Source organism: Vombatus ursinus, unplaced genomic scaffold (assembly GCF_900497805.2).
Source record: "Vombatus ursinus unplaced genomic scaffold, bare-nosed wombat genome assembly UNPS02014817.1, whole genome shotgun sequence".
Taxonomy (NCBI): domain Eukaryota; kingdom Metazoa; phylum Chordata; class Mammalia; order Diprotodontia; family Vombatidae; genus Vombatus; species Vombatus ursinus.
This window is the reverse complement of record NW_020954595.1, coordinates 7784150-7812039: the sequence shown is the minus strand read 5'-3', so window position 1 is coordinate 7812039 and position 27890 is coordinate 7784150. Positions and strand designations below refer to the sequence as shown.

At 44.1% G+C, this 27890-nt stretch overlaps 1 protein-coding gene across 6 annotated transcripts in view; it reads right to left on the bottom strand.

Moving 5' to 3' along the window:
• Positions 1 to 27890, bottom strand: part of SUGCT (succinyl-CoA:glutarate-CoA transferase) — a 629460-nt gene that overhangs the window by 339344 nt on the left and 262226 nt on the right. For 5 of the 6 annotated variants that reach the window (XM_027835947.1, XM_027835950.1, XM_027835951.1 and 2 more), the window contains one exon: positions 20917 to 21019. In XM_027835947.1, coding sequence (XP_027691748.1) covers positions 20917 to 21019 — 103 coding nt within the window. Of the gene's footprint in view, positions 1 to 11506; positions 11568 to 20916; positions 21020 to 27890 lie in introns of those variants that run through there. The other variant, XM_027835952.1, reaches the window with a different exon arrangement.

The following is a 27890-nucleotide window of genomic DNA, read 5'->3' as shown; positions in this document are numbered from 1 at the left end:
ATACCTAGAACTGAATGCTGAACTCCGGGCAAACACGTTCCCTATTCCAGGCACATGGCACAGTGTGAGCAAAGTCAGGACGAGATCATGGAGAGCAAGCCTTCCAGTTCGTGCGGTATGATAAGCATGCAGAAGAAAGGAGGCGCCAAAGAGAGGCTTGGGCCATTCCCCACTCCTCTTGCCTCTTCACAAGGGTTGAGCCTTAATGGCAATGGTTAACGGACCTCACAGAAAAGGAGGCTGGGGGGAAGGGAAGGGTAGCAGTGAGCTGGGGAGGAATTGTAGGCTTAAAGGGTTAAGGGTTGTTTCCAAAGCTTATCATCAGTTACTGTTTCTTAGATTTCCCTATTGATTATTTTCTCTGATAAGGAAAAAGTACTAAAAAGCATGAAAAATAATCTAATTACTGATTTTAAAACCCCACAATCCAACACTCCTCTTGCCCTACTGTGTTGAGGTCCTTTAAGGAAATCCATTTAGCACAAATAACTCATGGTAATTTACTACAGGATGTATAATTTAAAAAAAAGAATATACGTTATTTTCAAAGAACCAAAAGGAAAAAAAAACCCTCAGTTCCCTGGCTTATAATATAATTAAATGATTTAGAATTAACCCCAGGTTTCCTACCTTTCTAATGGGCTATTACAAAAGGCTGTGTCTCCTTCTGGATACACAAATTATCCCTAGCTAGTAGCTTCCTGTTTAGATTCTGGTTGATTGGAAGAATGATTTCTTGGTCATTTGAATTATATTAAATTCAATATTCTCAAAGGTTCCTAGGCTGATACATTTACTTTTTAAAAAACACAGATCTTATGACCAAAGTTTAAAATTAATTATCCACTCAGAATTCTACAACCACAGATTTTTTTAAAAAAATGCTTTATTTAGTCCATGAAATAGTCATGTTTGAGATTTTTACGTATATTCATAGTTTTTCATTGCTTACCATGAATGATGGTATGTTTTTATACTATCTACTGCATATTAAGTATCCAGTTCAATACCCAAAATCATGGGTAAATAAAGACATGGACCTGAGGGGTGAAAATAAAAGCTAATGTATGAAGCTTCATTCATGGCACTCAGATGGTTTTAGAAATAACTCTGGGAACACACAGATAATCTGTGATTTTAACAGAGTGGAAATTACTTCCACTTTGCCAGTTGTGACCCTTCCAGGATTGCCCAGGGGCACCGAGGTCAGAGGTGTGATCAGAACCCAGGTCTTCTTAACTCGGTGGCCAGCCCTCTCTCCATTAGGTCACACTGCCTCAAAAACACTTTTCCATTCTGGGTTCAGCAGATACTCATCTATAATCAAAATGAAGAGCAGTCTTCCATCTCAGATGAGGCTTGCCTTCCCTCCCATAGTTCCATGGGCCAGATCCTGGATATGGGCTCAAGGAGGACTGAGGCTGGGAGGAAGCTGAAACATCAATGAAATGATGGAATCCATGTTCATCTTCTCTGCATTGGGACAGTGATCCACCACATTTCTGTATCACAGCAGTTCTCAAAGTGCAGTCTGGGAATCCCATTGGGGGGGGTCTATGAGGTCAAAACTATCTTCATAATAATACATAAATTTTTTCATTTCTAATACAGCAAAAATCACACAAACAAAAGCTCTTGCTAAAGGGGGGTCCTCCATAATTTTTCAGAGCGTAAAGGGGTTTTGAGACCAAAAAGGTTGAGAATTGCGGATCTATCTGATCAGATTCAGCAAGGAAAAGGGCTCTGAGCCTCCCCCCAGAGCATGTGGATTGACAGACAGTACAGAATACGTTCTTTGAGGGCAGATTCTGACATATTGTACCCCTCAGAACCTGGACCCGAGCAGGTGCTTGAGACGTCATTGTTAGACGATGGCTCTCAGAATTGGAACAAATGAACTAACGGTGCCCGCGTCCCTGCAGCAACATCAGAAGCACTGAATGAATATCAGAGCTGGAAGTGGCCTCCGAGTAATTTCCACTACCACTGACACACTAAATGGTCATGCAGCCTCGTTCTTTATTTTCACCAGCTGGACACAACAAGGGGGCGCCACAGCGCCAGGAGAGCTGAGCCTGGAATCTAGAGAGCCTGAGTTCAAATCCCATCTCAGACACTTACTAGCTGTGGAACCCTGGACCAGTCACTTCATCTCTATCTGCCTCAGCTTCCTCATCTGTAAAATGGAGTTAATGACAGCATTTATCTCCCAGAGTTGTTTTGAGGATCAAATGAGATGACGTAAGTGCTTTGCCCATTTTAAAGCATCGTATAAATGCTAATTACTGTCCTGAAGACCTCTGGAAAGCATCTTCCTAGGCAGCCTATTCCACATTTGGAGAACTACATTAAGCCTTAATCTGCCCCTCTTAAATTTACTCTTCCCCTCTCCTTCCTAATTCTACTGACTGAGGTCAAAAACAAATCTAATCCCTCTTCACCCTAAAGCCCCTTCAAAGTCTGGAAGATTGGTTTCTTGTCCTTTGCCCCTAAGCCTTCCCTCCTTAGGCTAACCACTGACTCAACACAGCCTGATAGGCTGTGACCTCCAGGCCCATCACCACCCTGGTCATTCTCCTCTGGACACATTCCAGCCACGCTCTTTCCTCAAATATGGCGCCTGGGGCAGGGCCCCTCAGATGTGGATCAGGATAAAGGACTACAGAACTGTAACCTCTGACTTCCCATGTGCTACATCTGAATTAGCATCCCCTAAAATCAAATTAGCTTTGTTTTAACTGCCAGATCATATTAATGACTCATTGTGGGCCTCTACACCACAAAAACACCTGGCTCTTTGGCCCTCCCTTTCACCGCTCACCACTCACTTTCCAGTTTTGGAACCATAATCCATCCAATAAATAGCACTAACTGATCCTCAGGAAAAGTGCCTTAGTGTCCTTCCCAATAACTTCATCCATCATCCCTGTAACTTTCTGGACCCAAACAGCCCCTCCCTGGCCCCCACTCCTCCATCTATATTATCTACTCCCCCCATTACAAAGCAACTTCCTTGAGGGCAGGGACTGGCCCTTTTATATCTGTATCCTCAGCACAGTGCCTGGCACATAGTTGACCCTCAGTAAATGTGTCTTGATTCACTAAGCAACTACTGTATACAAAGCACTGATCTCAGAACTGGAAATACAAAGACAGAAATGAAACCACCCCTGTACTCAAGAGGCTTCTATTCTACTAGGGGGATACCAACATGGAAATGGCTTAGTCAATACAAGACAACTTAAAGAGCAAAGAGATCCCAGATGGGGCATCAGGAGAGGCCTTGGGTGGGAGGCGCCAGGGGCTAGCTTGGCCTCAAAGGAAGGAAGTCAAGGGGCCAAGGGGCTGAGGGGAGGAGGGAATATATTCCGGGCATGGGGACCACCCATGCCTGCTCATCTATCACCTCCACATGGAGGTTTTCTGAGACCAATATCTTGTAGTCATCAAAGACATTACAGTAGGGGCTCTCTCATGAAGACCTTATGGATCTTGGACTTCCACAGCTCATTAGCCATTTTCATTCTATCATCTACAATCCAAAGGCAGAAAAAACAGGAACAGCATTCATGCTAAGGGTTCGCTTTCCCTCTGTCATCGCTGGCCATCCACCCAAGGTAGCAGTCCTGAGCCATCTTTGAACCTTTTCTTTTGCCTAAGAAAGCATTAAAAACTCTTTGAAAAAACTTTCCCCTGTACCCCTCACTAGCGTCAGCTCACTCTGAGGTCAAGGACTCCTGCCTTCTTCCTGGGGGAGAGCCCTGCTCTTCTATTCAGGCCTTGTTCCCTATCCTCCTATGCTCTTAAGTCACTCAGTGAATTCCCCAGGAGTGTACATTGGTGCCCTTTCAAAACTCTCTTCATCAGATTTATTTCTGTCTGTGCTTCCAGGATCTCATTTTTGAGGGCAGCCCATCTCTCCTGGATTGACTTTCCCTGGAGAATTGGAGGCCATGGGACCCTAGTCATCTTTCCTCTGAACCCTTTGAAATCGATGCTCCCACAATCTGAGTTCAAGTCAGACCATGTCCTGATTTCCTCTTCTTCTCTATCACGAATTCCAAGAATTCCCTAACTTACTGGCTCCCACGGTTCCCATCAGCAACCTGCTTCTCCTTGTTGGTTAAAACAAAGCCCAGAGTAGCAGTCCCCAAAGTAACTCAAAGTCCATCACTTCCTCCACCTCTTGAAGGATGAAATTAACTTCAAGGAACGCCAAGAATTTATGAGCTGCTCTGCTTTTGGCAGAAGGAGAGTTCCAGCAGATGTTCAGATAATTGGAGCTCTCTAGCCCAATCATATCATACCTCCATGAACAGGCTTGTGTTCCTCTCCCTGAGCTCCTCACCCATTTCCTCCTTCTGCACAAGTGGTCTGTCCATGATAATACTGCTTCTCTTTCTTCCTACATCATCATACCCAAGATCCATTCCAGTCACAAATCCAGCGATTCATAAGATTAACTGGCAGTATGGGGTTGTGGATAAGGGACTGAACATTGAGTCAAGTAGCCTTGAGTTCGATTCAGACCCTCCCTCAGATATTTAGTAGGCATACGGCCCTAGGCAAACAACTTAATTTTTGTGGAACCTCGGTTTCCCTCATCTATATAATAAGAAGGGTCTTTTCCATCTCCAACTCTATCATCCTATGCTCCTACAGAGAATCCTTGTGGAATATTACAAAGGCAGCATAGTATAAAGGGAAAAGAAAACTATGAACTATTTATTTGTCAGTCAGTAAATATTTACTAATCACTTACTGGCATTCCATAGACTTGGGTTCTAATTTTTGTTCCACCATAATATCTGAATATCAGCTTTTAACACAAAATCAGCCCTTAATAAATGTTGCCTTGATATTTAATCTAATGGAGCCTCGGTTCCTTCATCCATTATAAAACCAAAAGAAAGAGCTGGAGCAGATTTCCAAGTCCCTTCCCAGAATGGGAAGACACAGAGATCAAGCCATTTCCTGGTGATCCCCTCACCATGAAAAGCAGGGCATGAAACAGAGGAAATGAGAAGAGAGCTATTTATTCATCCATCCAAATCATCAATGAATTTATATATACTTATTAAGTGCCAGTTGTATACCAGGCAGCATGCTAGGTGACACAGGAGATGGGAAGGATTTTCAAAGAGCCCCATAGCTTTCTTGAAGCTGAAAATCTATTCAGAAAGGCCAACCATGGATCTAAAAAGGTAACTAGTCATGAAAAGTTGTCTAAATGCCAGAAGAGTGGGTACAGAGGTGAGAGGACCGGATTTGGATCCCACATCTTCCCCTGGTGTCTTATGACCCTGGGTAAGTCATTGACCCTCTGTGGGCCTCGGATGATACCCTTTAAAGCCACATGCCCGTGGCTGCCATAATCATATGCGGGCTACAGACAGGAAAAGCCAGAGGGCTTACGAGGAAGAGAGCAATTCCTCTGAGTTGGGGTGGTCAAGGATGGCTTTGTGAAGGCAGGACAGGCCACAAGGAAGAGTAAGATAATATTTGTAAAGCATTTAGCACAGTGCCTGGCATACTGTAGGCATTTAATTAATGCTTATAAAAGAAAAGCATACCCACACCTAGAGATTCCCTGCTTTTAAGGTTCCCTCTAGGTAACTACATAAGCTAATTCCATCAGCACCCTGCTCATGATGGGGCTAAGAGTCAGGGCTGATGTGATTTGCCCAAGGTCACATTAGGCAATGGATAAAGGAAGGGAGAGAATAAGCATTTATATAGCACCTACTATGTGTCAGGCACTGTGCTAAGTGCTTTACAAATATTATCTCATTTGATCCTGGAGGGTAGGTGTAATTATATTATCCCCGGTTCACAACTGAGGAAACTAAGGCAAACAGAGGCTAAGTGACTTGCCTAGGGTCACACAACTAGTTATTGTCTGAAACTAGATTTGAACCCAGGTCGTCCCGACTCCAAACCCGGAGGTCTTGTCTACTGCATCACCTAGACGTCTCTGGACCTAGAGTCAGGACGACCCCAGTTCAAATAGTGGCTCAGATACTTGCTAGCTGTATGACCCTGTGCAAGTCACTGACTCTTTCAGCCTCAGTTTCCTTATCTGTAAAATGAAGACAATGATACGACCTGCCTCACCGAGTTATCTTGAGGATCAAATGAAAAAACTCATGTAGCACTTTGTAAATCTCAAAGGGTTATACAAATGCTCTGTTATTATTATTAATGTTGTTGTTGTTGTTGTTGTCGCTCTGACTAGGAAATGTGAGGATTCCGTCTTAATTTAGCTGTTAAAGAGATCACCGGAAGTTACCTGGTCCAATCCCCTCCTTTTACATCTGAGGAAACTGAGGCTCGGAGACACCGAATGGCTTGTGGGAGATCGTATAGGTAGAGAGTATGCGAAGCTGCACTAGAACCCAGGTCTCCTCGATTCCAGCTCCAGCCTTCCTTCCTCTCTGCCAACCGGGCACCTTTAAGGACCTAGGGAGGAATCTGCCTCTCAGCTGGCCCTCCTGCTCCCTCCCAGAACCATCTGTTTCCAATGCCAAGCTCCCTTGAGCGCTTCATTTCTGAGCATCTGACATTTCTGAGCATGAATCACCCAGCGAACAAATAAAATGGCTGACCTTGCTTTGGGGCGCATCTTGTCACCGGGGGGATCTCGGAGGGAATTAAAGCCACCCCCCTGGGAAGGCAGGGAAAGAGAGCCCCCGCCTGCCCTCCTGAGTGACACCGCCCGAAATAGACATCATTTAAAACAGCCCTCACTCACACCTTTTCTAAATTTCCTGCGCTGTGAATGACAGCAGGGTCCCCCTTTCAACACTCCCTCCCAGTCAACGTATACAGAAATTAACGATCCCCACATGCTCCGATTTGGTTGGTGTTTACTTTCCCATCAGTCATCAAAAATGGGACGCGGGGAAAGGGATGGGTCCTTCTGTGTTTGAGAGCAGGGGAAAGTCGGGGAAAGAAATGCGAACGCGCCGCGGAGAGAGCTGCCAAATTGGGAACCGTTTGAAAGGGGCTGGTGCCACCAAACAGTGCTCAAAGACCCATCAATCTGCAACTCTTTTTATAAACTAACCTGCGAGGGAGGAGGGAGCTGCCACACATCCCCTCCACACAGTTGCTGCCTTTGATTTGACAAAGAATCTCAAACTCTAGCTAATCACACGCTCCCTTTTGGCACCGCAAGGGAAAGAATGTTTAGATCACAGAGACGCACAAGAATGTAAGGGAAAGGTCCAAGAAGTTGAAACTACCATCGCAGGGAAGCTAAAAGCCACACTGCTGGGAAGGCGCCCAGTATGTTTGTTTCTCACTGATGCCATGTGCAACTCGAGCTAATGAAAGGAGAATGGTGGGGGGTGCAGGGGAAGAAGGAACGCCACGGCTGAAGGAAATGAGCGTGGGATCCAAAGCGTGGGTGCCAGGATGCTGGACCCAGGCACGATGGTGACGTTGGCCTCTGGATCCCCCGGTGTCAAGAGACAGTGCCTCCTTGGGAAAACTGGCAGAGCCTTAAAATAACCGAGCGATGCCAGCACTAACAGAGGTCGGGTCAGCGGTCCCTGGGAACATTGAAAGGCATCGGCGTAATGAAAGCTGTCACCTGCTGACTGGCCACTGCTGCCTCAGAAAACGGAGGATCAGGGTGTACAGCCAAAGGAGGAGAGAATTCCTCATTGTAAAGTGTCTGTTTCTATTATGAAAGCAAACCTCATTCTTTCGTTTTGTTTTGTTTTGTTTTGTTTCATGCTGATGTCCAATATCAAGTCGAAGGCTTTCAGGACGCAGGGGTACAGACAGTCCTCTTCCCTCACCCTTCATGCAGATCAAAAGCACAAGAGGACAGAATTAAGTCAATTTCCAAAGATTGTGTGGCCTTAAAAAATTGGTAAGTTCCCCATGGCTGACTGGCATGACCCCATTTGAGGTTTTCTTGGCAAAGATACTAGAGTGATTTGCCATTTCCTTCTCCAGCTCATTTTACAGATGAGGAACCAGAGGTAAACAGGGTTAAGTGACTCGCCCAGGGTCAAGCAGCCAGTAAGTGGCTGAGGCTGCGTTTAAACTCAGGTCTTCCCAACTCCAGGCCCAGCGCTCTATGCACTATGGCGCCACCTAGCTGCCCAATATGGGGCTTCTAAATAGAGGGTCCAAATGACCAAAGAGGCAGAGGCCTGGGGAAGTCTCAAATAAAGATGCTTGACCATCCCAGGCCAAGGCACTGGGAAGCCTCTTTGGGGACCTGATCCCTTCACGAATCCACTTCACTTTGATGTAGCGGATAGAATGTTGGCTCCAGAGCCAGGAAGACCTGAGTTCAGATTCCACCTCTGGTGTGGGAGCTTTGTGACCCTGAGCAAGTCACTTCTCCTCTGTCTGCCTCAGTTTCATAATCTGTAGAATGGAGATAATAATAACATCGACTTCCCAGGATTGCAGTGAGGATCAAACAAGATAATATTTGTAGACCACGTTGCAAACCTTTAAGCCCTCTATTAATGGTAGCTATCGTTACCGTTATCGTTATCCTAGGCCAATGTTTTCCTCCTTTCGCGCCTCACTTCCCTCATCTCCAACCTACCATTCTTGCCTCCCAGAGGGGCTGCAAGGCTCAACGAGACAGTCTGTAAAAATACAAACCTTCAAATGCTTTCTAAATGTCACTCTTCATCATCATCCTCTCCAGCTTCTTTCTCACAAAGATTCCGAGTTGGAGTGGATTTACAGACGGACACACTCAAGCCCAGTCTTGTCTTTATTGAGAAGGCAAGGTCCTGAAGAGGAGCAATCGGGCCATTCTTTTTCTGTCTCTAACCCTAGCCCAAGGCCTGGCACTCATCGGATGATCAATAAATGACTGATTGATTCTTTCAGTCATTAAAACAGCTGACATTAAAACTGACATACATCCACTGCCTGAACTGAACCAGCAAACCAGGAGCCCTCCCTACTCCCTACTTTCCTCCATTCCCAAGGGATCAGACCGGAAAAGAGATCCTCCACCTATAGGGCGGGCAGCATAGCAATACTTAGCATCTGCCAACCTTCTGGGCTTGTAATCAATTGAGCCAATTATAATAATAATTAATAATAATAAACTAGATTGTTAATAAACTAGAGACTGTGTCCCCTAACAAAATCCCTGTAAAAAAGACCACCACCCACATACTGCATCGAGAGGATACGGACACTAGCGTCTACACGGCATTGTTTTACCAAGAATTACAAGGACGTAGAGAAGAAACGTATTTTGATCAAGCCAAGGTGGTTTCCTATAATCACACAGCTAAGAAGCAGAGACTTGAATTCAGGTCTCGTGGGTCCATATCCTAACATTGTGCCATATTGGCTTTCCTTTAGTCCTCAACAGAACTGCCCAAATCAGCCAGAGTCCAGGTCTGGAGTTGGAAGGGGCCTCAGACCCTCCAATCCACCCACCATTTATAGAGGAATCGGGTCTCACCAGGGCTACCTGCAGGGGGCTCTCACCTCCTCAGTCCAGGACACACTGCCTCTTCCCTAATGCAGCCCAAGACTCTGTGGGCTTGCTCAGCCATCATATCTACGTCCTTGACCTCTACAGACCTCCAGTTTCCTTGTCTATTAAATGAGGACACTGTGAATTGCATTAATCCCTAAGGTCCCTTTCATCTCTAAACAGTGATTCTGTGTTCAGGAACAATGACAGCCAACATTAAAACAGCTTTCTACGGCTTACATACACTGCCTCATTTAATCCTCACAACAAGCTCTAATCTGGGTATTACAGATATTATTAATCCCATTTTACAGATCAGGAAACAAAACCCTGAGAGCTTAGGTGATGTAGGCATGGTCTCAAAGCTACCAAGTGTCAGAGTCACTAGATGAGCCCAGGTCCCTCCTGCTTCCTGGTCTAGTTGATTCCAATATGGCGCACACCTCTCAGAGTATAATGATGAACCAGCATTAGGCCTCACCCAAAGAAACAAAGCAGTGACTATTCTAAAAGCCAGGAGTCTCGTGGCCCCTCCAGTTAAATATTCCATTTCCTGGGCTGGTTTTTCCTCCTAACCATGAGGCCCAGCTCAGGGATCATTTCTTCCTGGATGTACCCTCTACCCACTTACACATCCCCCAAACCCAGTGAGCCTCAAGAAGCTTAATGGACTTACCCAAGGTCCATTGACAGCTACTTATTAACAGAGTAAGGAAGAGAAAGGGGCATCCAGGTAGTCTGGTGGATAGAATGCTAGGCTTGGAGTCAGGAAGACTCACTCATCTTCCTGAGTTCAAATCCAGTTTCAGACATTTTTTAGCTGTATGGCCCTGGGCAAGTCACTTAACCCTGTCTGCCTCAGTTTCCTCATCTATAAAATGAGCTGGAGAAGGAAAGGTCAAACCACTCCATTATCTTTGCCAAGAAAACCCCAAACAGGGTCACGAAGAGTCAGATATGACTGAAACAACTCAACAAAGAATGAGAAAAGCATTTTTTTCTTTGTATCTCTAGAACTAACATGGTACCTGGCACACAGTAGGCATTTAGTAAATACTTGTTGAGAGACTGAAGACAAGAATCAGGCTCCAGGCTTAGGGTCCTTAGAGCACACTGATAGTGCTGAGCATTTAAAACATGGCTGAGGCTGGACAGGACTCTTGCCATTGCCTGGTCCGTCCCCACATTTCAGCAGAGGTGAGCTGACGGTCAACACCCTCAAGAACACAATGCCTCTCTCCTCTTTTGCTCCATTCTTGCCAGGTGCCAATGAAAAGTGTAATCCCTCAAGCTGGAGAAAGCAGGTGGAAAATGAATGGAATGGGGTCAACTCCCAAATAATAACATAACAAAATGGTCTTAGTATCGTCCTTTAATATTTTGATGAAGTTATGATCTCAGTGACTAGCAACTCCTTCCAACAACCCAAATTACTGCCCCTATTCTGTGCCACACTTTCCCATGGCCTAAAAGAGGATCTTCTTTCATTTTCTTGACAGCACGTGGGCACCGATGAACTAAGTGGCCAGTCCAGTGGTTCCTTCTCACTTGTACTTTGTGAGTGGCTTTTGTTCTTTTCTGGTCCTGGGTCTCTCTGAAAATTTCCCTGATGCCGCTTCGCTTTCACGAGTCTAGCTTGGTAATGTTTGGCAGCCTCCTTATACACACCATGGGTGTCCACATTGGTCACCCTCTGGGTGATCTTCAACTTCAATCTTCAAAGAAGGTGACATGGCCTTTTACAAATAAACGCTAACTCTCCCCGCTTGCACTGGTGTTGGGAAGATGTTGACAGTACTCGAAAACAGGGCATCCCCAAGGACAGAGAATAGCCCTGCTTGGTTCACATTTGCCCACCTCTTTGAAGGAAACAAAGAATTTCTGTGAAGAAGCAAAAGAGTTTTTTGGTCTGAATATATTCCAGGTTTGGCTAAAGTCCAACATGAGACTCTAACACCAATGCAAAGTGCAGTTTTGAAAACATAAACTGCATATGTGGAGCCACCGTTGACGAATAAGGGTTTGGGTTTTTTTTTAAATAAATGTCTTCAGAAGTGGAATCTTCAGATGTTCTCAGTCACCAAAAATTCCAGAATCGCTAAACAAAAAAAGATGAAAATGCCCATGTGTCTCTTCTCCATCAGTGAAGAGAAAATGAGGGATAACTTTACACATTAAATTTACAAATGGTGTTTAAAAGAAAAGCCTTTTGTAAGGGTCAGGACAAATTTTTACAACATTCGGAATATCTGAAGCTGTTTAGGGGATCTTAAAGTGTCTTTATTAATTAACTTGAAACCCCTCAACTGTTATTTAAAGGCACTTTCAAAACACAAAACAAAACAAAACAAACCTGGGAGGCAAGAGGTGTTTTTTTTCCCATTAGTATAAACTCTGTTAGTGAAACTTTCAGGTTAAAAAAAATGAGCATGCCCTCCAACCTAGAGATGCATGTTTGCAAAGCAAAGGCCATCATAAGACTTAAACCAAGAAGGACAGATCATCTATTCCAACTCATTCATTTTACAAATGAGGAAACTGAGGCCCACAAATTTTTAATATTTTGTCCAAGGCCACATAGGTCCCCTAAGTAACCAAAGCTGGGATTCAAACCCAAGTCTGATGCTTTTAAAATTCATGCTTTCTATGCTACCGCGTGAACCCATTTACACCCAGAACCTCAAACCTGGAAAGGACACTAGAGGTCTGTAGGCCAGCTCCTAACAAATTCAGGAAACCCATCTACAATAAGACCTCAAAGGGGTCAATGAGCCTTGGAGCTTCTGATGCAGGCCATTTCAAGTCTGGACATCTCTATTTCTTAGGTAGTTTGTCAGTCAGTCAATGAACAAGCATTTATTAGACACTTCCAGTATGCCATGCAAGCCTGCCTCCTAAGGACCTCCACACCGCTCCAAGCTCTGGCCTCTGGAGTCAGGTCAAACATGGTGAACTCCTCCTCATCTTGGCCACCTTGAAGACAGCTCCCTGTGCCCTGCCCAGTCCTCCCTCCTGCAGGCTAAACACCCCCACTCACTTCAATGATCTTAGTCCAGTTCAGGGCCAAGACTCTTCCCCAGCCGTACTGTTACACTCGTCTGACCATATTCTGAGTCATCTGTGCCCCTTCTGAAACATAACCCAAATCTCCTCTCTGGAGCTCAATGAGCTATCCCAGAGGTAGAGCTGTCTGTCACCTGCCTGGCTGCAGGTCTCTGGGATTCAGTGACTGTGACCCAGCATGGCATCAGCGGCTCTGGCTGCCACGTCCTAGGCCTGAAGCCTTGGCTTTAATGTGGTTTTGAGTCCACCAAATGTCTTTGGCTTGTTCAAACAAGACGCTTTTCAGCCACACTCCCTCCCCATTATCAATATCTGAAATTGATTTTTTGAACCCAAGTGTAAGATTTTACATTGACCTCTCTTCTATTTCAGTGATTCACGCAATCGCTATTTTTTAGACACACAATGGGTCTGGCTTCTCAATCTTTACTTATTTTAAGAATAGAAGTCTTTCATATATTCCATATAAGACAGGTTGAGAAAGTTCACCTTTTTCACATCACAGACTCTTTTGGCCATCTGGTGAAGCCTACGGACCCCTTCTCACAACCATTTTTTAAAAATGCATCTACATAGGACTACATAGGAAACTAATTATATTGAAATAGAGTTATCCAAAAACATTACAACCACTAGGTTAAACCCCACATTACAACAGAAAACAAGCTCTTTGAAGGCAGAATTCTCTTATTTTGTCTTTCTATCCCCAGCACTCAGCATAGCACCTAGAACATGGCAGGTCCTTAATAAAGGCTTATTGGTAGACTGATACACATTTCTTCAGTGCATACAGTTCAAAAAGCATTTATTAAGTACCTATTACGTACAAGGCACAGTGTTAGGCCTTAGGGATAAAAAGACCAAAATGAAATAATCCTTGCCCTCATGGAGCTTACATTCTACTGAGGGAGAAACAATGTATAGGCCTATAAGTAAAAACAAAATACATGTGAAGAATCTCAGAGAGAATTAGTTCCTACTGAGAGAAGCAGCTAAGGCCTCTTGCAGGAAGCGGGGAACCCCAAAGAGGACCGGGGCTTCCAAAAGGCAGGAATGAGGATGTGTGAAAAGGCACGGCCGCAGGAGATGCTGTCTAGAGGCAGCGGTGAGAACAGAGGGTGTCTGAAGGACAGTAACCTGGAACCAGCCTAGAAACCTGGAAAGACAGACCACATCCAAGTGCCAGACTTGCCTGGGCCGCCATGGTGCCAGGGATAGAAGGAGCTCCAGTCCTCTCAACTTACAGCTGAGAAAACGGAGGCCCAGGAGCTGAGACGACTTTTCCAGGACATGGGTAGTGAGTGTCAGAGGTGGATTCCTGACCCAGGTCCTCGGACTCAAGATCTAGGCATCTTCTCATTGCACCACAGGCTTCTCCTTGCTAAAGACTTCAAATGTCAAACAAAAGAATGTGTAGGCCATCCTAGAATCCCTAGGAGAGCTTATCCTTTACTGCGTCACAGACCCTCTTGGCAGTCTCCTCAGAACAATTTTAAATGCATAAAATGAAATATGTAGAAGTATAAAAAAAAACTAATTTGGTTGAAATATTGTTATTAAAAAAATTTTAAGTTCTTAGACTCCGGCAAGAACCCATGCCCTCAAAGCAATACAGCGATTGAAGATTCCTGAGCAGGGTAGGGACGTGGTGAGTGAGGGCCACGTGCGGCCCACAGCTATCCTCACAAAATGTGTGTGCATCACACAAACCAACGCACGTCCTCAGACACGCAGAGAGACCTTGATCTTTCCCTGCTATGTCTGCCAGGGATTGCTTCCGGTCATACCCTAGGACCTCAGGTCTGCATCACATGTCAAAAAAGTAATTTCCAGGGAGATCCCGGACGAGTTTTTAATTTTGTTTCACTTGAATCACCTTCAGCGATCTAGGAAACGCCATTTAAACAAACACTAACCACCCAAGAAAGACCAAGTCACTCGGGAGGTGACAGGGAAGTGGTTTGTTTTCTGGGAATACCCTGAAAAACCTTTCTGTGTCCCCGAGGGTTTTGAAGGGCCCTATCTGGAGTGGGGGAACTTTTTCCAAACCCAACAAACATTTCACCAGGATGTGCTAATGCAAAAGCACTCAGAGACCGGGGCTAGCCTGGAGATTCATGCAAGCCTCCAGCTCCAAGCACCTCTGCAAATCATGAGATGAAAAGAAGAGATGGTTTCCAGCAATCCCATCTTTCAATACCCATCCCAACAAGCCTGTTTGTTTCTATGGCCTACTTATCCCATCTGAGGAGGATCTGCTAAAGGAACGAGCCCGGCCTCCCAGGACAGGAAGAGGACAGTTTCTGTAGCAATGTTAAATTAATTTTTATGGTGAGGCAAAGGCAGGGAAGGGCCGTTAAGGGATGGCCGGCTGCCACGGGTGGGGCTTTGTTTTGGTCTCCTCTTAGGGTTTGCAGGTGTTTGGCCCGAGTCACCATCAGGGCCAGCTGCAGTATTTCAGCCCTGATACTTCCCTCCCCGCGTTTCTCAGAAGTGATGCACCAGGCCGAGGTCTCACACCTGATGTCTTCCACTTGTGTGGTACCCTGGAATGACTCTTTGAAATCATCCCCTCCTGTGACTCTCATGGCCCCCTCTCCCCCAGCCCCAAGGACACCGAGGACAAAGCAGAAGGACTCCTAACAGCCCTGCCTCTCTTGTCAGAAACACATGTGTACATTTGGAATTGGTATTGCTTTGTCTTTCCATCTCAAGAGTCTGTTCACCGAGGGTGACAAATGCACATGCTACAAATTCAAGGAATGCATTTTGGGCCTAAGCAGGGAAAGCTAGATACATGTCTTCTTGTTCTGGTGAGAAGAAACTGACTGATGTCCCCAAGGCCTTCTGGCCAGCCAGGACCATACCTGGGTTTGCAGGAATGTGAATCGTCCTATTCAACATGGTTTTCTCTTTTAAGATTGTTTGGTGAGGAAAACCTCAGACCACAAGGCATTTCACTCTCCTGTTCCCGAGGGTATATTAAAGAGAATCTAAGTGAGGTCATCGAGTGAGTACGTTTTCAAAACTTTTCAAGAATTCCTTTAATGTACTGGATGATATTGGCTTGATGAAAAGAACATATTTTAAGCAAAAGAGAGCTTGGGGAAAAAATAGCCACCACCAAGGGGAAAAAATGACCTCTCAGCATCACCATACAGCAAGATTACGTGGGACTGTTAAGACTCACAAATTTTGCAGACCCTCCTCACGCAAGGGAAAATGCGAGGGTCTCTCTAAAAGTTTCCACGATGAGCCTTTCCTCACCTGCTGCCGACTGCCAGAAAGCCAATATCCTCCCTCACCCCGTCACCTCCCACCACCCGCCCATCACGCTCTTGATGTGCTTACCATGAGCACACCTGGACGATTCATTGTCACCACACAAGTGACTGTAAGCATATCATCAGCGGGAAAAACACAGACGACTTTCCATCCATCCATGGAAAAACGACTCTCCGGTGCCAGGGCCGGGAGCAAGACGTCATCCTCTCTGGCAGCTCAATCAGAGAGGGCTGCAGCCATTAAGGGTGAGGGCAATGAGGCTTGGGGTGTTGCCAGCCAAGTTCACCCCCAGAATTATCCGTCCTTCCAGGTGCAAAGGACCTCAGTGAGCATCCAGTCTTCCATTTCACAGAGGACAAGACTGAGGCTTATGGAAGGTGTGACGTGCCTCAGAGAATCACCCGATGAGCCAGTGACAAAGCAGGCACCGGATTCCCAGGGCCAGCATGTTGATTACTACGCTATTCTACAGACGAAAATGAAATGGAGAAGAGTGGAAAGAAGGCAGATCGCTCCCTTTCTGGGCCTCAGTTTCTTCTTCTCTAAAATGAGAAGGTTGGATGAGATGGTCTTCTGGAATTCTTTTACCTCTAAACTGATAACCGGCAGCATGAATTCATACTGGGTATTCCAGGCCTTGAATGTCATGCCACATAGTGCCCACGACGGAGCCGGCAGTCTGGACAGTGGCACGACTGTGAATGTGTCCCTGCACCCCGTAAGGTACTGATGGCACTGTCCCCTCAGAGCCTCGTCTGGCACGATCCGGCCTCATAAAAGACAACAGGCCAGTGATGTGAAAAGGACCCTTGGGTCAACTTTTTAATACACCTTCCGTGGAGAAGGAGGAGACCCAGACCCCAGAACATTGATTCCCCGGAGGCAAAGGCCCTGCATGGGTTAGGCAAGGCCACCCCAAAGCACGGGGAGATCACAGGAGGTTGAGGGGCTGGGGGCAGCAGCAGCAAGAGGAGAAGGTGTGAGCCACCTGTTAGCTCCCCATCATAACTAATTATTCTTGCTAACTAAGTCATAGCTTGGCCCCTCACCCCAGTCCAAGGTGGATAACGAGCTCTAAAAACATTCTAGTCTCTCAGAAGAAGGGCAGAAGGGAATACAGAGAGAATCTTAAGTGTTTATTGATCTAAACTAAATTTATTTAAAAAAAAAAACAGGGGAAAAGGAGATTTTCAGTAATTAGAAAGGATGAGGGTGGAGACGCTCCCCAGGCTGAAGCTTCCAGAGGGGCTGCCGTCACAGACAGAGATGGATTTCCAGTTAAGCCCCACTGGCCTGAGTTGAGTTGTAGAAAGGCTGAAGCCTCGGTTCACACAAGGTGATGAGTAAAGGATGAGGGTGGCCAATGAGAATCCTCCCCCATGACCTCAGGGTGGCCACCAAGGACTGTGACATCACCCCCAGAGTGCTAGGTCATCTCTCCCCACGCAGTTATTTCCAGTGAGCCGGCTCATATTTTGGTGGACAGGGGTCTCTCCACCACTTTGGCCCGCTGGAAACCTTGCAAAACTGATAAATAAAGGCACGCCTACGGGACAGTGTCCTCTGGGCTTCCTTGTCCATGCAGAAAGTCTACCTCCTATCCCACCAAAAAGTGAATGAAAGAAAAAACAAAGAATGGTGATTTCATGCCCTATTCTTATTAAGGAACCGAGGTAAATATCCTCAACTCAACAATTTCTCATAACATCTATTTTCCACACATTAATAAAAATGTTTCTGTTTTTCTCCTCTCAACCTCCTTTAGCTTTTTTCCAAACTTGTTTTTAATGGAAGGATCAAAACTTTACAGAATGATTCCATACAGTTCTGACCAATTCCAAGTAAACCCCACCCCCAAAAAAAGGCAGCAAGGCAGACCAAGCAGATGGAAGACTGAATCTGGAGTCAGAAAGGCATGGATTCAGATCCTACCTCTGACACTTACTATTTCTGCCACTCAGTTTTCTGATCTAGAAATAGGCTCCAGGGTCCCTCCAACCTACAAGGGAGGGGGACACAGCAGAGGTGATCAGGACATCCCTCATTCAACTGATTTTCCTCAGCCCTGGTGATGCAAGCAAATTAAAGCAAGTGTGAAGTACTTCCTCATACCTATTATATTGGCTGATAGGACAGAAAAGGAAAATGACAAATGATGTGGGAAAAAATGAGATATTAATGCACTGTTGGTAGAGTTGTGAACTGATCCAATCATTCTTTAGAGCACTTCGGAACTATGCGCAAATGACATGCATAAAACCCTTTGACCTAACAATACCACTAGTAGGTCTGTATCCAAAAAAGAGATTAAAAACAAAGGGAAAAAGGACCTATACGTATGGAAATATTTTAAGCAGTTCTTTTCTGATGGCAGGGAGTTGGAAATTGGGAGGAGGCCCATCAATTGGGGAATGGCTGAACAAATTGTGCTATGTGGTTGTGATAGAATACTACTGTGCTATAAGAAATGATGAGCAGGATGCTCTTAGAAAAACCTGGAAAGACTTATATGAACTGATGCAAAGCGAAATGTACCATATACAAAGTACCAGCAATATTGTAAGATCACCAGCTGTGAATGACTTAGCTATTCTCAGCAACCCAATGATCCAAGACAACTCTGAAGGACTCGTGATGAAAAATGCTATCCATCCTCAAACAAAGAACTGATGGTGTCTGAATGCAGATTGAAGCAGACTTTTCTTTCTTTCCTTCTTTATTTTTCTTGAGGTTTTTTTTTTGGTCTATGTTTTCTTTCACAACATGACTAGTATGGAAATGTTTTGCGAGACTATACATGTATAATCTATAGGGAATTGCTTACCTTCTCAATGAAGCGGGGTGGTGAGGGGGGAAGGGAGAGAATTTGGAACTCAAAGTTTTAAAAATGAATGTTAAAAATTGTTTTTTCATGTAATTGGGGAAAAATAAAATGCTAAATAAAATTTCCAAAAAGAGAGATCTAATAGGCAAGAGAGTGCTGAGTGACCACATTAATGATTGGGAATTATACTTTTTGGCTATAGGTTCATTGGGTTTTTACCTCATTAGGTTTCCTGGAATCTTAGAACATGGAGACAACTGAAAGGCTTCATCTCCAGTGCAGAATTCTATTTTGAAGAAGTGTGAAAACATGGGAGGATCAGAGAAAGCACCCAGTTCTCCCTCACTTTGGTCACGGAAGTCCCCGAGCCCTTTATTTCCACCGACACCGCATGGTTGTGGCAGGGTGGGCCATGGTTCGGAGGGAGCTATTCTATTACGATTGTTTTTATTAAGCTACTACAGTAAAGACCCTTGCTTTGAGCTAATTCAATCAATCAATAAGCATTTATTGAATACCTATTATATGCCAGGATGAGTTGAATAATAAAAGCAAATGCTCCAGTGGGATCTAGTGAGTTATCATTTTAGAAGTTCAGACAACCCCTAATCTAAATCTTACAAGAGCAGATGTTCGTCATTGGTGTGGCCCCTTCCTAGCTTTCCGGTCTTTCTATCTACCTTCTTAACAGTTTTCCGGGCTACTTTCTTCCCCTCCCCACACCCCGCCATGCAGTGCCACCAGCCTCTTTGCTGTTCCTCACACAGGACACTCTTCTGACCATCTTCTGATTCAGTCCATGGTTCCTGGCTGTTCCTCATGCCTAGAAGGGTCTCCTTTGTCACCTCTGCCCCCTGGCCCCCCTGGCTTTCCCAAAGACTCAGCTTACATGCCACCTCTCAGGAGGCCTTTCCTGGTCCCATCCCTGTGATGCCTGGGCTGGCACATACATAATCAATGTTTATTGATTGGTTGGCGGATTGATTGACGTCACTAACTTCTCAGTGCCCCTGGCAACTGTGCCATTTGGACAGAAGATGCTCCTTTGCATCAGCGGTTAAGGACCAGACCAAGACACAAATGAAAACAAAGCTTTCTTCACCGGCCTCTTCATCAGCACAGCACCTGAGAGGTGTCCGGACCCACTTCTCAGGAGGGGTGACCTTCCACCTCATCTCTGATGACTGTGAGCAAAATAGGAAATACCAGTTTTATATATGTATATATATATATATACATATACATACATAAACAAACTAACTTGTGCAGAACTGTTGAAAACCGAAGTATGGACCCTGGGAAAGTTGGGAAGTGGGGAAAATAGATCCCACCTCCAGAGCTGGGAATGAACAAAATACTTGCAGCCAATCCAAGAAGAGGCCAGCCAGCACAGGCCAACAAATCCTCTCCAACAAGTCTACCCCATTATTGTGAGTTCATTTAAAGAAAATCCACAGTCACACAATAGAAGTCAAATGGACCACACCATCACCCCCACCCCCAGATGATGGGAAATGACATCATGTTAGAACAATCCATCCTATAAGTTTGACCAGAGGATTTAGAAGAGCCAGGAATAAGAGCCTCACCTTCCTTTGTGAGGCTACACTAACACACCCACAAAGGACTCCACAATGTATAAGGCAAAACACTATGAGTTACTGCAAAATGGAGAATGCGCTGTGAGTGATACACTCAAAGAGTTTGGACTGGAGGTTGAGGGATCTTGTCTCTTTCTACCTGGGAACCAATAATCAATGGAAAACTCATTCCTACGCAGTCAAAGCACTCCTCTTGAGTGACAGAGATTAATCAATGCCCCTAATTAGCTTTCTGCCCATAAAATTAATTGCAATTTACCGTCCATGTATTACAATATTCATACGATGTTACGATCGTTGGCAGCACACTGCTCAGCTAGCGTTCACAAATTTCAAGCACCAAGACATAACACCGCAAACAACTGAAACAATTTTGAGAGTGAGGGGCAGAAAAAGCCAAGTTTCTGAATCTCCACCTACTGCCCACTGCTACCAAGAAAGACACTAAGCTGAATGTACTGGGCCTCTGAGGAGGCAGGGGAAATTTCCGATGTACTGCCACTGATTCCAGGGCACGGATTGCCTTGCAATGAGTGACCGCGTTATCGGCATCAGTAGGTTCAGAGGCCATGACATATTTACGAGTTTTAATTTTAAGAGGAAAAAACAAGGAAGAATTGTTGTTCTCTCCAAAGCACATTGCAGATTGTATCCAAAGGCTCAATGCAACAAACCTGAGGCTCAGCGAACACCTCACGCATGCTGTTGATCGGCCCATATGGGATCCCGCTGCCTTCGAAGAGACAGAGCCAGGTGCCGGTCATTTCCTCTGCAAACCTAAGAACAAACAAGAAAGTAAGGAATATGTTTCTCAGTTCCCCGGACCAGGTGCTGGGCATAGACCTAAAGACAAAAGAAACAGTCCCTGCCCTCGAGGAGCTTACATTCTGCTAAGGAAAGCGATCACAGCCAGGAGTAACAAAGGTCAAAACAGCTCACTCTTGCCTAAGCTTAAAACCACTTAGACACGTTACCTCATCGGATCCGCATAACAACCCCACAGGGTAGCTGCTATTATTATTATTCCCATTTTAGAGATAAGGAAACTGACAGGTCATTTCACCAGGGCGTGAGAGGAGGAATCAAGTCCAGATAGTCCTAATTCCAAACCCAATACTTTATCCACCACCCCTACTGCTTCCTCTCTAATTAATTTGACAAAATTTAATTACAGAAGGAAAAAAGCAACAACAAACAGCAGGAAGGTGTCAATGAGTCATCAGGCTTCTGATCATAACTTTACCCTTAACAGAAGACGTCCCAGAAACGTGAGAACATTGAGCGAGAAAGGTGGGGGGATGTTGTCAAAAGGGATGATGAAGAGGCAGAAAGGGAGAAGGGCATCTCAAAGATGAAATAAGACAAATTTCCTTTAAATCAGGCCCATCTGGGAAATGTTGGGGTCAAAGCTTAGGAAGGAAATATTTCCCAACCAATTTTTAATTTATCTCTTTATCTGTGGTTGATGCAACCCAAAACAATTAGAAACAATAATAAAATATGAATAAAATGAAATAAAAATAATAAACGAATAAGTGGTTTCCTACTAATCCTTAATTACATATTTTTTTAAATCTTTTATTTAAATTTTTTCTTCTTGTTCTTTAAAAACAAATGGACGTTGTGTGTGTAGACTGTAATCTGTTGTTTTATTATTTAATGTCATGCAGCTCTGTTTGAAAGCCTGACTATTTTTTCCTTCCAAACATTTAAAGCATATCAGAATTAGCAAACCCAAGACTGTTGATTGGAGAGGGGCCTCTGCAATCGTTCGACATGGTGCTCAGACTCTAGGCTGTGCTAGCTTTGGGTGCATAATGATCATGGAGGACTCAGTGTGCTCATTGTAACTAGAGGTCAACACAGTATTCTGTCTCCTTAGACCATGGATCTCACACTCAGGCTTAGAGCATTGGATTTTGTCTCCACTGTCACATCCTAACAAAAGCACTGACTCAAAATTTATAAGGAAATACGTGGAAGATGAAAGCCAAGGTTCCTAAATGAGGAAAGATACAAAAAATTGTCGGGAGCAAGAAGGCTAAAACTGAGATTTGTCAACGACCTACATGACGAGGAAAAGGCTCAGTTCACACAAAGAGAAAATCCAGAAAGAGCTGATGCCAAGAGTCAAGGGATGAGGATAACAGATGAGAGACAAAGGCTGGAGAGAAGGCCAAACCACTCGATTCCTGTTTTGATTGTTTTCTCCACCAAAGAGACCAATTTTCAGACTAGAACACGTAGAATATAACTGTACAACAAGAAACTCAAACAAATACAAGAGAACAAACATTAAGAAATATCTACCTGCTTGAGCCCAAACAGACAACATCCCCGGGACCTACTGAGAGCATTTTGTCATGTTAGTGCTGTGTTGGTGAGCTTTAGAAATCATGGGGAATGGGCCATTTTTGGTACCCAGTTTTTGAAAAGAAGATGACAATAGATTCCCCCAAACTACTGGCTGGTAAAGTTCAATTCCTGGACAAAAAAAAAAATCTAGAAAAACATTATCAAAGGGATGGTTTCTGAGTACTTGGAAAGAGATACTGCGATCATTGATCAAGAGGAGGAATAAGGCAGTGGGGTAGGCAATAGAAAGAGGACGAAACTTGAAGTCAGAAGACCTGGGTTCAAATCACTCCACTCTGTATGAACTTGGGCAATCCTCATTTTCCTCACCTATAAAATGTGAGGGTTGAATTAAATCACAGAAAGTCAGAATCACAGCAAACCTGAAAAGGATCCCAGTAGTTACCTAGTCAAACTCATATCAGAAAAAAAAATCCTCCTACAGCATACTTGACAAGTGGTCTTCCAGCCCTCAGGCTTCCAGGAAGGGCAGCTCATTCTACCTCTGGACAGAGCTAATTATCATCAAGGCATTCCTCACATCAAGGCCACATCTTCTCTACAATCTTCCCCTACCTGGCCTGCCATTACTCTTCATTCTGCCCTCTGGGGCCCAACAAGACAAGTCTAAGCTCCGCTAACACCCCATAGCTCCTTCAAATATATAAAGACATTAATCACATCTCCCCTGACTCTCCTCTTTTCCAGGGCAAACCTCTCCAGTTTCTTCAACCAGCTGTCACATGCCATGACTCAAGGCCGTTCACTAACTGGGTGTGTCACGTGGCTATTTTATAGCTTACCACTGTCCTTACTAAAATGTCACAACTGGAACCCAACACTATTGTCAGGTGTGCTCTGACCTCTTTATTCCTGGACGCTTTGCTTCTCTTGATGAACTTCAGATGACACTTACTTTGGCAGCCCATATCACACTGCAGTCTCAAACTATCCCTGCTGTAGAATTCAATCCAATAAGCCAGTTTTGTTTGTTTAAGACAAACCTCTAGCTGACCATGCCTCCTTCATCTTATACTTGGGAAGTTGATTTTTTGGAGCCAAGTGTAACACTTTCTATGTATCCCTGCTGAATTGCATCTCCTTGAATTCAGCCCACTGTCCTAGCCTAGGCTACAACTAGTCCAGTGTTCTAATCACGGTCTATTTGGATCTTGAATCTGTCATGCAGTGGGATATTGATACTTCTCAACCTCGTATCAACTGTAAATTGGGTATGCATGTCATCTAATGCTTAGTCCAGTTCAATGACAAAACTTTTTAATAGCACAGGACAAGTCAAGATCCCTGGAACATTCCACTGGATGCCTCCTTCCACATGGACACCAAACCATTCAGGTCCTCTTTGGATCCACCCATTCAACCAGTTTCATATCCAATGGATATCTGAGGAAATTGCTTAAAAGGGTTGGTAAAGATGCTGACAGAAAGGATAATTAAGGAGGGACATTCCTGGAGAAAAGAAGACATAAAATCAAGAGTACAAGAAGAAGGTTTAACCTCAGCAATGGGAAAGTCCGTGTCTTTTTCAGAGACTGGAACAAAGATGGACAAAATGAAAGATGATAAAGAAGGGATCTGAGGTGTGAAATGAGGGAGAATTCAACAACCATTTTTCAGCACATACTATAGTCTCAACATTTTTTTTTCATTTTAATTTATCATTAAAACAAGGAGATGGTGACCAAGCTTTGAGGAGGGAAGGGGAAAGGTTTGGAATGAAATATGGTATAGAGTCCATAAGTGAAGAAGAAAAAGATTACTGTGCAACATAGAGGACCCAGCTGATATCAGACAACTCAACAATACATGAACCCAAATCAAATTAGTACCATTTCAATATTTTCATCAGGAATGTTTAGTATCATGTAAATGGAAATGGAGAAGGTAGATGGTGGGGGTATTCCAGGGCTGAGATTTGACAAGATATGACTAGCAAAAGAAGATGAAAGCTTATAATTTTATGGCAGCTGGTGATAAGTTGGGTTGAGTGATTTGGAGTTCAGAAGACCTGAGTTCAAATGCATCCTCAGACTCTTACTAGTTTTGTGACCCTGGACAAGTCACTTGACCTCTGTTTACCTCAGTTTCCTCAACTGTAAAATGAAGATAATACCAGCACCTACTTAACAGGGTAGTTGGGAGGATCAAATGAGATAATATTTGTAAAGCACTTAAGACAATGCCTGCCATAGAGTAGGTGCTATATAATTACATCTCCATCTCTCTCTCTCTCTCTCTCCCCTCTCTCTCCCCCTTCTCTCTCTCTCTCTCTCTCTCTCTCTCTCTCTCTCTCTCCTGTACTGGTTAACTATAGGTTCATAACTGTAAAAGGAGGGAAGTGATACCAGAGTAGGGATGATAAAACACTGGGAGAGTTTGTAGGAGAGAAGGAGAAGGCAAGAGGTCCCTTCTAGATCTGAATTTTATTGTCCTTCCAGCCTAACCTCATGTTTATGCTGGAAAGGATTACTAGACTGGGATACTACAGCCATGGTATCCTTACATACAAGATGAAGAGTTGGAGTCTAGATTCTACTGCATTGGGCGGACTTGGAATTTGGTGGAAACAGGACCCAAACAGATGTAGTTAATATCAATGTTACATGAGAAGAAGGTCTCTAGCAGAGGCCCACAGGTGTGTGCATCCAGTCATTCTTTGTTCAGCTTTTATATCAATAACTTGAAGGTCTAGGTGGCATGTTTCAAAACCACGAAGGTGGGAGGAGAGTTGACACATTAGAAAACAGAACTGGTATCTAAAAAGACTTTGACAGCCTGGAACAACGGGCCAAATCACAAAAGACAAAATTTAATAGAAATAAAAGTAAAGTCCAACAGTGGGGTTTATCAATAATTCAATAAGATTCACTAAGCACCTACTATGTGCCAGGCACTGTGGGATGAGAAGACAAAAGCAGAATTACTAATCCCTTTAAGAAGTTCATGCTCTGTCAAAGGAGACAAAATGAATATGAGATAATTTAGGAAAATCCTAGTAGCAGTATTTGTTTGACCTGAGCTGCTTAGGAAACCTGAGGTTTTAAGAGGTGGAGGTGGGGAAGGAACGCATAGGGGCAACCAATGCAAAGACATGCTGAAGAAAGATGGAATGGCGGCTGTGAAGAACATCCAGAAGGCTGGTTTGGCTGTACCAAAGAGTGTGTAAAAAGCCTGGAGCATGAAGCGAGATCCAGGTTGTGGAGGGTTTGAAATGCCGAAAGGGGGAATAAAATGACTGATCAGAGGTAACAAAGGCCATCAAAGTTTATCCCCCAGAGGAGAGATGTGTCAGAACCGTGCTTTAGGAAAACTACTTGGGTGCTGTGTGGAGGATGGCTCTAAGAGGGGGGATATGGGGAATGGCTGGGAAAAATAAAACCGGTCTTTTAGGGGACCACACAATCCATATGAATCAATAATGTGGCCTCAAGTCAAAAAAAGGATCTTAGGCAGGAAGAATAGAGTCTCCTAGGGAACTGAACATAGAAGGTGATTTTATTGCTGATGCAGGGCAGTATACTGCCATCTAGGTGCAGTTTAGTGATGAAAAGGGCAAAAAAGTACATTTGTGAAAATAAAAGTATATACATCAACTGTTAAAGAATATAAAATATTGCTTCTATTCTGGATGGACTGAAAAGAATAAGGAAAAAATCTGGTTTAATAAAACTTCTAAAATATGTGTATAAACAATCAGCTTTCAGAAGCAGGTTTAGAAAGAAAATGTACTGTGGCATAAATATAAGGACATAAATCACCTTGTGAAAGATGTAAGATGGTGCTTTGTATATAAACAGATCGATGGATTTAAAGGACTGAGAAAGTACTTTAATTCATTAAAAACTGAGGGGCAGGGAATAAGTAAGAAGAAATTGCTTTAAGAGAAAGAAGTGAGATAGAGGAGCATGTTGGGAATTACAAGGCATTGAGAAGTTCCCGTAAACAGGTGCCCACTCTCTCTTCTTATACTAAGTGCATTGGTGAGAATGTGACCCAGGTTTCTGTGGACTGTGATATATTTTATTATGCATTTATCTGCTTAATATATGAGTACCTGTGATATTTTTCTTTTGCCTTATTGCTAAGTAAATGAATATGTTTAAAATCTACAAGTATTATTGTAAATGACTCATTTACATAAATGTAAATACATCAGGAGAAAGAGGATTACTATCTACGGTGGTAGGTAGAAGGAATGTGTTCCTCCCTCAACAAGATTACCCCTAAGACCCTGAGATAATTGAGTAATTGTTCTCTGGAGAGCAGGTTAGAGAGAGAGAGATCAGTCCAGTCCAGAGAGTAAACAAGAGTCTATACAGGCAGGTGAGAAGTGTGAGGCTCCGAGTTTGAGCACACTATATATAACGTATGTTCCATTATATTTCTCCATGATCAGGCAGTATCCCAAGAACCCTGTGCAGTCTTGGGTACCACATTTTAAAAATCACATGGACAAGCTTAATGTGTTTCCAAGGAGGAAAATGAGGAAAGCAAGAGGTCTTAAAATCGCACTAGTTAAAAAGTGACATATACTAGTCATATACTAGACATATACTAGAAAAAGTCACTTAAGCTCTCAGTGCTCACAGGCAACTGCCTAAGATTGAGTTTCAGGTGGGCAAGCCCCTTAGCCCCTCATCATCCTTGCCCATTCTCTAAGAGTTTAAGTTTGAGATGAGGTGCTGAATTTCACTACTTAAGGAAGTTCCTCAGACCCATGAAGTCACAGGTCCAGACCCCTTGTTCACCCTCCCCTCTCCAAAAAAACAGTCTGAGAGAGTTCCTCTGCATCAGCCTGAGAAAACTGTGAAAGAACGCATACCCTGTCCATTGGTGAGGATTACGGACACCGTGTCATGTCAGTCGAACACTAGCTGCTTGTCAGTTCTTCAGATGCATATTTTATTTATAGTGGCTGTTAAAGTCATCTCCTAGCCAAGGCGTACAGAGGGCTCCCCACTTTTAAAAAGGAGACTGTAGACACAAAGCAGCTGAAAGATGTGCACTGAGAGAATGAACAGGATTCTCTGAACCTGGAGGCTTTTCAAGCAGCGCGTCAGCTACTCTTGTCTACAAAGAGGACACTTTCAGGGCAAGACGGATTCATTTTCAAGAGGAGCTCATTTATCATCACTGGACTTACACCAGTGTCCCTGAGGGCTCCAGGCAGCAAAGGGATGTGAATATCCATGTGGCCCCTGGACCAAGGGGCAAACAGTCCATTAGGCCATGTGGGGTTGGAACTGAACCACTCCTCAAGAAAGGCTTGCTC